The sequence below is a fragment of the Mobula hypostoma genome, chromosome 28, assembly GCF_963921235.1.
Source record: "Mobula hypostoma chromosome 28, sMobHyp1.1, whole genome shotgun sequence".
Classification (NCBI taxonomy): Eukaryota; Metazoa; Chordata; class Chondrichthyes; order Myliobatiformes; family Myliobatidae; genus Mobula; species Mobula hypostoma.
Genome location: NC_086124.1, coordinates 27386844 through 27399285, shown reverse-complemented (window position 1 = coordinate 27399285; position 12442 = coordinate 27386844). Strand labels below are relative to the sequence as shown.

At 47.3% G+C, this 12442-nt stretch overlaps 1 protein-coding gene across 2 annotated transcripts in view; it reads left to right on the top strand.

Moving 5' to 3' along the window:
- Positions 1-12442, top strand: part of LOC134339027 (serine/threonine-protein kinase WNK3-like) — a 150860-nt gene that overhangs the window by 117902 nt on the left and 20516 nt on the right. For both annotated transcript variants that reach the window (XM_063035282.1, XM_063035283.1), the window contains exons 13-17: positions 401-571; positions 5545-5596; positions 8719-8832; positions 9762-10234; positions 11359-11452. In XM_063035282.1, coding sequence (XP_062891352.1) covers positions 401-571; positions 5545-5596; positions 8719-8832; positions 9762-10234; positions 11359-11452 — 904 coding nt within the window. The remainder of the gene's footprint in view (positions 1-400; positions 572-5544; positions 5597-8718; positions 8833-9761; positions 10235-11358; positions 11453-12442) is intronic.

Below are 12442 nucleotides of genomic sequence, written 5' to 3'. Positions count from 1 at the left end.
CAATCAAGGTTGGTGCCATACCAGGCGGTGATACAGCCAGTCAGGATGCTCTCAATGGTGCCCCTGTAGAAGGTTTTGAGGATTTGAGAGTTCTTGTTGAACTTCTTCAGTCACCAGAGGTGGAAGAAACGCTGTTGTGCTTTTTTTTTGCCACAAAGCAGTCCAGGTGAGATCTTGGGTGGTGTGTATACCAAGGAACTTGAAACTACTCACCCTCTCAACTGCAGTCCCAATGACATTGATCGGGGTGAGCCTGTCTCAGTTCTTCCTGTAATCCATGATCAACTCTTTCGGTTTTTGGACAAGAAATGAATGAACCCACCCCTCCCGCTCTCCGCCCCTCCCTTCGCTGTTTGCCCCCACCCCAGAGCAATCAGGTCTCTCTTGTCTTTTACCTCAGGTGCAAAACAACTTCATGCTGGAGCTTCAGAAGGTGAAATTCATCGAGGAGATGAGAGCCATCATCGCCAATTCCCTAGAGATTGTGCGAAGTTCGTCGGAGGCCGATCGGGGGGCGGACGTCACTCCTCATCACCCCCTAGCAGGCACCGGGCAGCCTGACCACAACATGGTAAGTAGCCCCTCTCGATCTATGTAATGGGACAAGGACAAGTGATGTTCACTCCCAGGTGCCTTTCTTGTAGTTAAAAGCCCATTTGTCCACCCTCAGGAGGGTTTCTGTCAAACGTAGGCACCCTTGGCTATATGTGACTCTGGTCCCACCTAGAATTTAGCAACCCAACAGCATGGTGGGAACCTAAAGGAAACACGTTGTCAAGGTCAAAGTTCAGTTTGTAATCATACCCACAAGTCCATGGGCACAAGGTGCACTGAGAAGCTTAATTGCAGCAGCTTCAGATAAGCAGCATTCACAGAGAAAAACATAAATTATATAACAGAGAACACGATTAGAACAACAGAAAAACAAAGACCACTGTAGTGCAAAATGGTCATTGTGTTGTTATACTGAATTAGTGATTAGGGATGTGCTGGTTGGCTCCATTTCAACCCTCACCAGTTTTTATAGGGACAACCTAAATGGGTGCATCACAACTTAGAGCAGCAACTGCTCTGCCAGAGACTGCAAAGAATTGGAGAGATTTATGGACACAGTTTAGCACGTCACAGAAACCAGCCTCCTCTCCATGGTAACACGCACAGAATGCTGGAGGAACTCGACAGGTCAGGCAGCATCTATGAGGAGGAATAAAGACCTGATGTTTCAGGACAAGACCCTTCATCAGGGATGTAGGGTGTAAGTTGAATCAAGAGTTAAAATTGGCATGTCGCAAAGGTAATGCTACGGTTGTTATGGGGGATTTCAACATGCAGGTAGACTGGAAGAATCAGGTTAGTGCTGAATCCCAAGAAAGGGAGTTTTTGGAGTCCCTCCGAGATGGATTCTTAGAACAGCTTGTACTGGAGCCTACCAGAGAGAACGCAATTCTAGATTTAGTGTTGTGCAATGAACCGGATTTGATCAGGGACCTCGAGGTAAAGGAGCCATTAGGAGGTAGTGACCATAATATGATAAGTTTTAATCTACAAATTGAGAGGGAGAAGGGAAAATCGGAAGTGTCAGTATTACAGTTGAACAAAGGGAACTATGGAGCTATGAGGGAGGAGCTGACCAAAGTTTAATGGAACAATACCCTAGCAGGGATGACAGTGCAACAACAGTGGCAGGTATTTCTGGGAGTAATGCAGAAGGTGCAGGATCAGTTCATGCCAAAGAGGAAGAAAGATCCTAAGGGGAGTAAGGGGAGGCCGTGGCTGACAAGGAAAGTAATGGACAGTATAAAAATAAAAGAGAAGAAGTATAACATAGCAAAGATTAGTGGGAAGCCGGAGGATTGGGAAACTTTTAAAGAGCAACAGAAGATAACTAAAAACGCAATACGCGGAGAAAAAATGAGGTACGAAGGTAAACTAGCCAAGAATATAAAGGAAGATAATAAAAGCTTCTTTAGGTATGTGAAAAGGGAAAAAAGTAGTTAAGACCAAAATTGGGCCCTTGAAGACAGAAACGGGTGAATTTTTATGGGGAACAAGGAAATGGCAGACGAGTTGAACAGGTACTTTGGATCTGTCTTCACTAGGGAAGACACAAACAATCTCCCATATAATAGAGGCCAAAGGACCTAGGGTAATGGATGAACTGAAGGAAATTTATATTAGGCAGGAAATGGTGTTGGATTGACTGTTGGGTCTGAAGGCTGATAAGTCCCTGGGACCTGATGGTCTGCATCCCAGGGTACCTAAGGAGGTGGCTTTAGAAATCGTGGACGCATTGGTAATCATTTTCCAATGTTCTATAGATTCAGGATCAGTTCCTGTGGATTGGAGGGTGGCTAATGTTGTCCTACTTTTCAAGAAAGGAGGGAGAGAGAAAACAGGGAATTACAGACTGGTTAGCCTGACGTCAGTGGTGGGAAAGATGCTGGAGTCAATTATAAAAGATGAAATTACGACACATTTGGATAGCAGTAACAGGATAGGTCCAAGTCAGCATGGATTTACGAAGGGGAAATTGTGCTTGATTAATCTTCTGGAATTTTTTGAGGATGTAACTATGAAAATGGACAAGGGAGAGCCAGTGGATGTAGTGTACTTGGACTTTCAGAAAGCCTTTGATAAAGTCCCACGTTGGAGATTGGTGGGCAAAATTAGGGCACATGGTATTGGGGGCAGAGTACAGGCTATTGGCTGGCTGGCTGACAGGAAACAAAGAGTAGCGATTAACGGGTCCCTTTCGGAATGGCAAGCAGTGACCAGTGGGGTACCGCAGGGTTCAGTGCTGGGACCGCAGCTGTTTACAATGTACATTAATCATTTAGATGAAGGGATTAAAAGTAATATTAGCAAATTTTCAGATGACACAAAGCTGGGTGGCAGTGTGAAATGTGAGGAGGATGTTATGAGAATGCAGGGTGACTTGGACAGGCTGGGTGAGTGGGCGGATGCATGGCAGATGCAGTTTAATGTGGATAAATGTGAGGTTATCCACTGGTGGTAAGAACAGGAAGGCAGATTATTATTTAAATGGAGTCAAGTTAGGAAAAGGGGAAGTACAACGAGATCTAGGTGTTCTTGTATATCAGTCACTGAAAGCAAGCATGCAGGTACAGCAGGCGGTGAAGAAAGCTAATGGCATGCTGGCCTTCATAACAAGGGGAATTGAGTATAGGAGCAAAGAGGTCCTTCTGCAGCTGTACAGGGCCCTGGTGAGACCACACCTGGAGTACTGTGTGCAGTTTTGGTCTCTAAATTTGAGGAAGGACATTCTTGCTATTGAGGGAGTGCAGCGTAGGTTCACAAGGTTAATTCCCGGGATGGCGGGACTGTCATATGTTGAGAGATTGGAGCGACTGGGCTTGTATACACTGGAATTTAGAAGGATGAGAGGGGATCTGATTGAAACATATAAGATTATTAAGGGATTGGACACACTGGAGGCAGGAAGTATGTTCCCGCTGATGGGTGAGTCCAGAACCAGAGGCCACAGTTTTTTAAGGGGTAGGCCATTTAGAACAGAGTTGAGGAAAAACTTTTTCACCCAGAGAGTGGTGGATATGTGGCCTGCTCTGCCCCAGAAGGCAGTGGAGGCCAAGTCTCTGGATGCTTTCAAGAAAGAGATGGATAGAGCTCTTAAAGATAGCGGAATCAGAGGTTATGGGGATAAGGCAGGGACTGGATACTGAATGTGGATGATCAGCCATGATCACAGTGAATGGCGGTGCTGGCTCGAAGGGCTGAATGGCCTACTCCTGCACCTATTGTCTATTGGCATCATTGATGCTGTCTGACCTGCTGAGTTCCTCCAGCATTTTGTGTGCATTAATCTGGATTTCACCTTGTTAATGCAAGTATCTAATCAGCCTATCATGTGACAGCAACTCAATGTATAAAGCATGCAGACATGGTCAGAAGGTTCAGTTGTTATTCAGACCAAACATCAGAATGGGGAGGAAATGTGATCTAAGTGACTTTGACTATAGAAGATTTTTGGTGCCAGACAACTTGGTTGGAGTATCTTAGAAACTGCTGATCTCCTGGGATTTTCACAGTCTCTAGAGCTTTACAGAGAATGGTGTGAAAACCAAAAAAAAAAATTCAGTGAGCAGCAGTTCTGTGGGTGAAAATACCTTGTTAATGAGAGTGGTCAGAGGAGAAAGACTGGTTCAAGCTGACAGAAAGGAGACAGTAACTCAAGTAACCGTGCATTGCAACAGTGGTGTGCAGAAGAGCATCTCTGAAGGCACAACACGTCGAACATGTTCGAAGAAAACAATCCCAGCTTGTAGTCCCTTGTCCCAGGAACCTCCAGAATCTCCTCTGGAATCTCTCTGACACCCTTGCACCCTTTCAGTAGCGAGGCGACCAGAACTGAACACGAGGTGAAGCCAGTGTAAAAGTACAGCCTGCCTTCCCAGCTTTTATACTTGTTGCCAGAGCCCAGTATTGTGTGTGCCTGGCCTTGCCACCTTGAATAGTTCATGCGCCCACACCCCACCAGTGTCCTTTGCTCCTGCAGCCCTTGTAAAATGGGAGCTCCTACTCCACATCATCCTACTTGTTCTTCTGAACATACTTCTTGCATTAAATTTTGTTTGCCACCCACTCTACTAACCTCACTGTTTCTTGGCGCCACAGTAACATAGAGGCTTGCGTAATGGTGTACAGCGACAGAGATCAGGGTTCAATTCTTAGCATGGTCTGTAAGGAGTTTGTCTGCTCTGTCACTAGTTGTTTATCTGTAGTCTTTCATTGATTCTGTTGTATTTCTTTGTTCTGTGAGAACACCTGCACGAAAATGACTCTGAAGATGGTATATGGTGACATTTACGTACCTTGATAATAAATTGACTTCAAAGTTCAAAGTACATTCATTATCAAAGTATGTGTACATTGTACAGCCCTGAGATTCATCTCCTAAAAGGCAGCCATGAAATAAACCCCAAAGAACCCATATACAAAAAAGACAATTGAACACCCAATGTGAAGGGAAAATAAACACACCATGCCCACAAAAAAATGAAAAAACCCATTAAAAAAAGATCGTTGAGCAGCCAATGTTCGGGGGTCGGGAGGGTGGGGGGGGGGAGAACACATTGAAACCTGTTGGATATTGGAAGTCCTAGATAGAGTGGATGTGGAGAGTATGTTTCCTGTAGTGGGGGGAGTCCAGGAATAGAGGGCACAGCCTCAAAATAGAGGAATGTTCATTTAGAACAGAGATGAGGAGATGTTTAGAACAGAGACGTTGAATCTATAATTCATTGCCACAGACACCTGGAGGTCAAGTCATTGGGTGTATTTAAAGCAAAGGTTGATAAGTTGTTTATTGGTCAGTGCATCAAAGTTTAGGGGAGAAGGCAGGAGAATGAGGTTGAGAGGGATGACCTATTAGCCATGATGGAATGGTGGACCACACTCAATGGGGTGAATCCTTTATACTCTACTCCTCTGTTTTTTGGTCTTAGAAATCAGACTTGATTTAGGCTGCTGTTTTAGATGTTAATCTTTGCTTTTCTGTGCCTTTAGCACACAGGTGCAGAGCAGTTACAGATGAACCAAGCACTCTCGCAGCCTTGTGGTGAGTACAGCGAGATCCCATCTCCGCAACGCCATTCTCCAGGGCGCGTCTCAACATCACAGCGGTGACCCATGTGATCCCGTGGAAGTCCTATCGACCTTGCACACTTTGTGTCCAGCAGGCGACTGGTCTGTCACAGTCCGGATGAGATGTCATCATATTTTGGGGCATCATCCAGAAGTTGCACTGAACTGCAGCTTCCGCTCTGCTGGGTTCGACACAGGAGATACTGCAGATGCTGGAAATCTTGAGCACCACACACACACACACACAAGGCACTGGAGGAACTCAGCAGGTCTACAGACGAAAATAAACAGTCGACACTCCAGGCCTGATGAAAGGTCTGGGCCTGAAACGTCAACTGTTTATCCCCTGCCTGACCTGCTGAGTTCCTCCAGCATTTTGTGACTACTCAGCTGCCAAATCTGAACTGATCTTCTGGGAGGGTTTCAAACTTCAGGGACCTGAGTTAGATCTTGATCTCTGGCGTCACCTGTTTGTACAGTCCGCATGTTCTCCCTGTGGCCACGTGGATTTCCTGATGGGTGTTCTACTTTCTTCTCACATCCCAACAGCTGACATTTTGGGCCGAGTCTCTTCATCAGGAAGGGGGACGGGAGTGGGGTGGGGGGGAGGAGGAGTATGAGCTGGCTGGTGATAGGTGATGGGAAGGTGGGTGGGGAAGGGGGAATGAAGTAAAGCTGGGAGGGGATAAGTGGAAGAGTTAAGGAACCAAAGAAGGAGGAATCTGATAGGACCATGGGAGAAAAGGAAAGAGGAGTACCAGAGAAAGGTGGTGAGAGAATGCATGTTATATTCTGATGTTTTTAATTCAAGGTTCTTTCAGAATTCAGGAAAGAGGAACAAACTGTTGTTCTGCAATTGTTTTAAGTGTTAATAGAACAAAGAGAGTTGGAAACTAATAAGTCGACCAAGTGAAGGGAGAGAGAAGCAAAGCGATGGTGCTGCAGTGCAGTTAGTGAGAAGAAAAGTTCCATTCAGATAGCAAATAGAGTCAGCCAATGAGGAATTATTCAAATAATGCAATACCAAGAGAAGCTTCCAGAACTTTCCAGAATCATACCAATTCCACTGAACAATTGCTGTGGCCACTGGGAGACATACTAACCAAAAACTACTTAAAATACAAGCTGATAATTAATTGTTAAACTGCAAAGAAAGTAACAGTTAAACAGACTAAAAAGAGCAATCTAATCCCACAGGTATGAGTGAGAGGGGCAGTGGGATGAGGGAAAATATAATTGGTGATGCTCCTTGCCTCAAAACGTCGATTGTTCATTCCCCTCCATAGATGCAGCCTGTCTTGCTGATACTTCCCCCAGCATTTTGTGTGTGTTGCTCAGGATTTGCAGCATCTGCAGAATTTCTTGTGTCCACCGTGTAGAGAGAATGGGGCGCAGAGCAGAGGGAAGAGACAACTCCCTTCTGAACCCATAAGCAACTGCAGATACTGGAGACTCCTGGTTCTGTCCATCCACTTACCCACACACTCCAAATCAATTGTTCATTTCCCTCAATAGACGCCGACTGACTTGCTGAGATCCCCCAGATGCTTTTTTTTTTTGGTTCCTCATCCCCCCCCACCTGCCCATTGCACCCCTCACCTTGCTCTCCCTCCCTCCAATTTGCCCCTCATCCCACCCCCTCTTCTCTTTGTGTCCCTACTTACCACTTTTCACACTTCCTCTTCCTCCCACCCTATTTTTGTTTGAGCCTAATACCCAACCTCTCTTGGTCTCTCGTCTGTCATCTCCCACTCCTGCCCATCACCCTTCACCCCCTCTGCAATCCACTGATCACCTATCACCCCACCCACTCCCCCCTCCCCTCTTTATACTCCACCCTATCTCCAGTCCCAGTGCTCAACCTGAAACGTCGGCAGTCCTCACCACCCCACTGATGCTGCTTGACCTGATGACCACCTCTTGCTGCTTGGAGAGTAGAATTCAGCCTGTTGTGTCCCCTCCACCACTCCATCACAGCTGATGTATCAGTGGGTTGCTGGGCAGCACAGCTCGAAGGGTTGGCAGGGTCTGCTCTGCACTCTATCACTAAATAAATAATTAAAAATTATGCTCCCTTGCATCAGCCATTTCTATCCTGGGAAAAAGGTGCTGGCTTTACAATCGAACTATGCCTCTTTTCATCTTGTACACCCCTATCAAGTTGTTTCTCATCCAAAGAGAAAAGCCCTAGCTCGCTCAACCTCTCCTCCATGGGCTCAGTAAAGCAGCCAACGTAATCAAGGACGCCCGCCCCCTCTCCACCTACTGCGGACATTCTCTCTTCTCCCCACCCCCCAATCAGGCAGAAGATACAGTAGCCACTAAGAACATACCAGCCAGCTCAAGGACTACTTCCATCCCATCATTATAAGACACATTTCCTAGTATTGCCCTCTCTCGAAGCACTGATGTGATGAGGAAGTGGTCTCGTCCAGAGTGATGGGAGGCCTTTAATGACAGATGCCGCCTTTTTGAGGTGTCGACTTTCGAAGATGTCCTCAATGCTGGGGAGGCCGGTGCCCAAGATGGAGCTGACACCCAGGACATGCCCTCTTCTCATTGCTACCAGCAGGGACAGGGTACAGGATCCTGAAGACACACACTCAACATTTCAGGACCAGCTTCTTCCCCTCCAACATCCGATTTCTGAAAGGACAATGACCCAATAAACACTTCCTCACTATTTTCTTTCTTCTTTTGCTCTCTTTTTGCACTACTCCTACATACTTAAATAAAAACAGCATATTTTGTAATATTTGCCAGTGATAATAGATCTGATTTTGCAGCATTTACCCAGAATGCAGGACTCCACAGTACAGTTCAGCCCACAATGTTGTGCCAACCTTTTAAACTACTCCAAGATCAATCTAACCCTTCCCTCCCAAATAGCACTCCCATTTTTTTTTATCATCCACGATCCTATCTGATAGTCTTTTAAACATCCTGAGTTTATCTGCCCTGTATCACCTCCCTTTACAAAGTGTTCCACACTCTGTGTAAAACTTACTCCTGACATTCCCCCCCCCAATCTTGACCTTTCAATTTGTTTTCTGGGTGTGTGTGTCTGTTTTTGTACAGTGTCCCTTTATGCCGCAGGTGAGGCCGGCCCGCACTTCTCGTCTGTTGGACGTTGGAGATTCTTTATTAATCAGAAGGTCATGACCTCCGAAGCAGAGATTCCAAGTGATCACCAGCTCAGCACAGAAGCCGGTAAGGAAAACCCAAACCCCCTTTTTATCTTCTCTCTGCCGCTTGGCTTGTTGACCATCCTGTCAATGTGCCGTACACTTCAGATGCACAAGGGTAGGACACCCTACTGATCGGTAGTGCGGGCGAACAGATGGACTTCTGTGTACGAGTCTACACAAAGTGGCAGTGCAGGCGCATGAGGATATAAAGAAGGCACATTGGGACACTTGCCTGTGGCCCAGAGCTGAGACCCCTGTTCGATCCCTGTTGCTGTATGTAAGGAGTTTGTACTATCTCCCCGTGACCATGTGTGTTTCCTCCGGGTGCTCCAGTTTCTTCCCACATACTTATAAAGCTTTATAAGGCATTCAGAACACCGCAGCTGGAGTATTGCTTGCAGTTCTGGTCACCACTCTATAGGGACTTGAGAGGGTGGAGAGGAGATTTACCAAGATGTTGTCCATGATGGAGCAGTTCAGTTATAAGGACAGGCTTGGTTTTTTTTTACCCTGGAGCAGAGGTGGTTGAGGAGTGATGTTACACAGGTGGGTAAATTTGTGAGGAATTAGATAGAACAGAGAGTAAAATACCTTTTCCCCAATGTGGGGGTATCACTACTGGTTAGCACAGCTCTTCACAGCGCCAGCAGCCCAGTTTCATTTGCCGCCACTGTTGGTAAGGGGTTTGTACGTCCTCCCCATTTCCTCCGTATGCTCTGGTTTCCTCCCACATTCCAAAGACATATGGGTTAGGGTTAGTGAGCTGTGGTCATGCTGTACTGGCAAGAGAAGCGTGGCAGCCCGCCAGGGTTCCAGAGAACCTCTTCAGCGACATGTTAGATGCACTGTGGGTTAGTGAGCTGCAGAATCCATTCTCTCTGCCTTTCCCTCTTCTCTGATTGTCCTGGCAATTGAGCTTTTGTTTTTCTCCCAACCAAAACCCCCACACAGACCCCGAAACCAAAAGTCACGAGGCAACCCACCCAACAACATCGAGTTCCCTGGAAGACATGAAGCGGATCCCACCGGACAGCTCCGTCCCCAGTGGCCTGACGCCTTGCAGCAGTTCCTCCTCCTCCTCGTCCTCCTCCTCATCCTCCTCCTCATCTTCCTGCGGCGACGACTGCCCGGCAAACCCCGCCCCTGACCGAGGGCAGCAGCCGAGTGTCCAGCCCTCCTCCGTACCCGAGTCAGATGGTGAGGGCCCCCCTCGGCTGGACTACTCCGACCATTGCATCAAGAAGCTGGATGCGAAGTTGCGTACCCTGCTGTACCAGGAGCACGGTGGGCAGCCTGGGGCATCTGAGACCCCCCTGTCCAGTGGGGAACCACCCCTGATGGACGTCGACCCAGCCTTGGCCTCCGAGCCTCCGGAACGGTGCCTGGGATCACCCAACCGCTCATCCACCGGTGCGGCGGAGAAGGTGAGTCACATCATCTCTCTCTTCCTCTCCCCCTCATTGGTGTTTCCATACCAGGCCATGATGCAACCAGTCTGGGTAGTCTCCACTGTGCTCTGTAGAAGTTTGTCAAAGTTTTAGATGACGATGCGAATCCATGCAAACTTTTAAATAAACAGAGGCGTTGAACCTTCTTTGTGGTGGCACTTAACGTGCTGACCCCAAGACATGATAACACCAAGGAATTTAAAGGCAGGTACAATAATAGTATTTGCACATGTACATGGATAGGAAAGATTTATGGCGATACGGGCCAAAAGCTGGCATATAACAATGAATAGGTGTCATGCTCAGCATGGACCAGATGGGCCAAAAGGCCTATCCAGGCGCTGTAACCTTGCATGCACTCTGGAACTTACGATGTTGGATCATCAGAATTCGCAAGCAGTCAGCTGCCAGATTCTCATATTTTAAAGTAAATCAAGTCCCTGGTGATAAGGTGGTGTCTCATCCTGGGAATTGGCCATTTTACCCCCACCCACCTCCCCACTGCAATGCCAGCATTGTGACGAAGAGAGGATGTGTCCTTTTCTGCAGTTCCTTTATTCAGTTTACAGTAAGCAGGATTTCCCAGTGGCCTACCATTTTAATTCCAGTTCCCATACCGACACTTCCGTTCATGGCCTCCTCTACTGCCGAGATGAGGCCACTCTCAGCCTGGAAGAGCAACAACTCATATTCTGTCTGGGCATGAACCACGATTTTTCTAACTTCCAGTAATTTTTCCCTCCCCCACTTCCCCCTTCCCTCTTCCATTCCCCACTCTGGCTCCCCTCACCTCCTCTTCACCTCACCTGCCTATCACCCCCCCATCCCCCGGTACCCCTCCTCTTTCCCTCTCAACGTTTCACTTCATCGCCCTCCCCCACCTATCACCTGCCAGTTTGTACTCCTCCTCCTCCTCTCTCCACCTTCTTATTCCTGCTTCTTCCCCCTTCTTTTCTAGTCCTAATGTCAACCCAAAACATCGACTGTGTATTCCCGTCCATAGATGCTGAGTTCCTCCAACATTTTGTATATGTTACTCTAGATTTCCAACATCTGCAGAATCACCTTTGTTAACTCGTGCACCTCTCGCTTTCCCACAGTCTCTTCCACAGGAGAAGTTTACCTCTGAGCCTTCGGAGCCCGTGACACGGACATCACCACTGTCAGCGGGAGTCACTCTGAGCCAGACAGGAGGTGGGTACCGTGACCTGTCTCGTTCTAGTGAAACTGCATGCTGAAGTGTCGGTAATGGGAGGGAAGTCGTGGACTGTCAAAGGTTAGAGATGGGCTGAAAAGCCACTTCTCCTGACCTTGATTTTCTCTGTCAGTGGTGGTAATGGAATCCCAATCTTCCAATCGCTGGTGCACTGTAAAGCGTTACACTAACTACTACGCTACTGGGCCACGATAATTTGAGCCCTGCAGTCCCAGGAATGTCCTGGTGTTTCTATTACAGCTCGGAGCGTCTGAGTTCAGAGTTCATTCCTAGCGTCCTCTGTAAGGAGCTTCCTCATCCTCCCCATGGAATGTGTGTGTTTCCTCTGGGTGCTCCAGTTTTCTCCCACAGTCCAAAGACCAACTGGTTAATCGGTCATTGTAAATTGTCCTGTGGTTAGGCTAGGGTTAAATTGCTGGTGGAGCGGCTCAAAGGGGCCTGTACGCGCTGTATCTCCAAACATATGAAATAAAATGAATCACATTCTTTCCCACCTGATTTTTCTCACCATTGCAATTCAAGGATCAGTTGGCCTTCCATTGACCCAAAACCAAATTGGCCATCTTTCCATCAGATCTGTTTCTGCATGGAAGTTGGAATCTTGCCGTCATAAGAACACAAAATGGGAGGAGGAATGGGCCACTCGGCCCATCAAGGCTACCCTACCGCTCAGTATGGTGGGATTTAGATTCAGATTTATTTATCCACGTGTGCATCAAAACATGCTGTGAAATGCATCATTTGCGTTAACCAATGCACTCGAGGACGTACTGGGGGTCACCACACATTCCAGCTTAGCGTGCCCATGCTGCTCAGCAGAGCAGCACAGAACACAACAAATGGCAAACAACAACAACAGCGAAACAAATTCCATAAATCTCTCTCAACCTCTCTCTCTCTCTCTCTCACTCATATTCACACACACTCACTCACTCACTCTCCTCCAACCCCAGTACAGGCCTCCATTC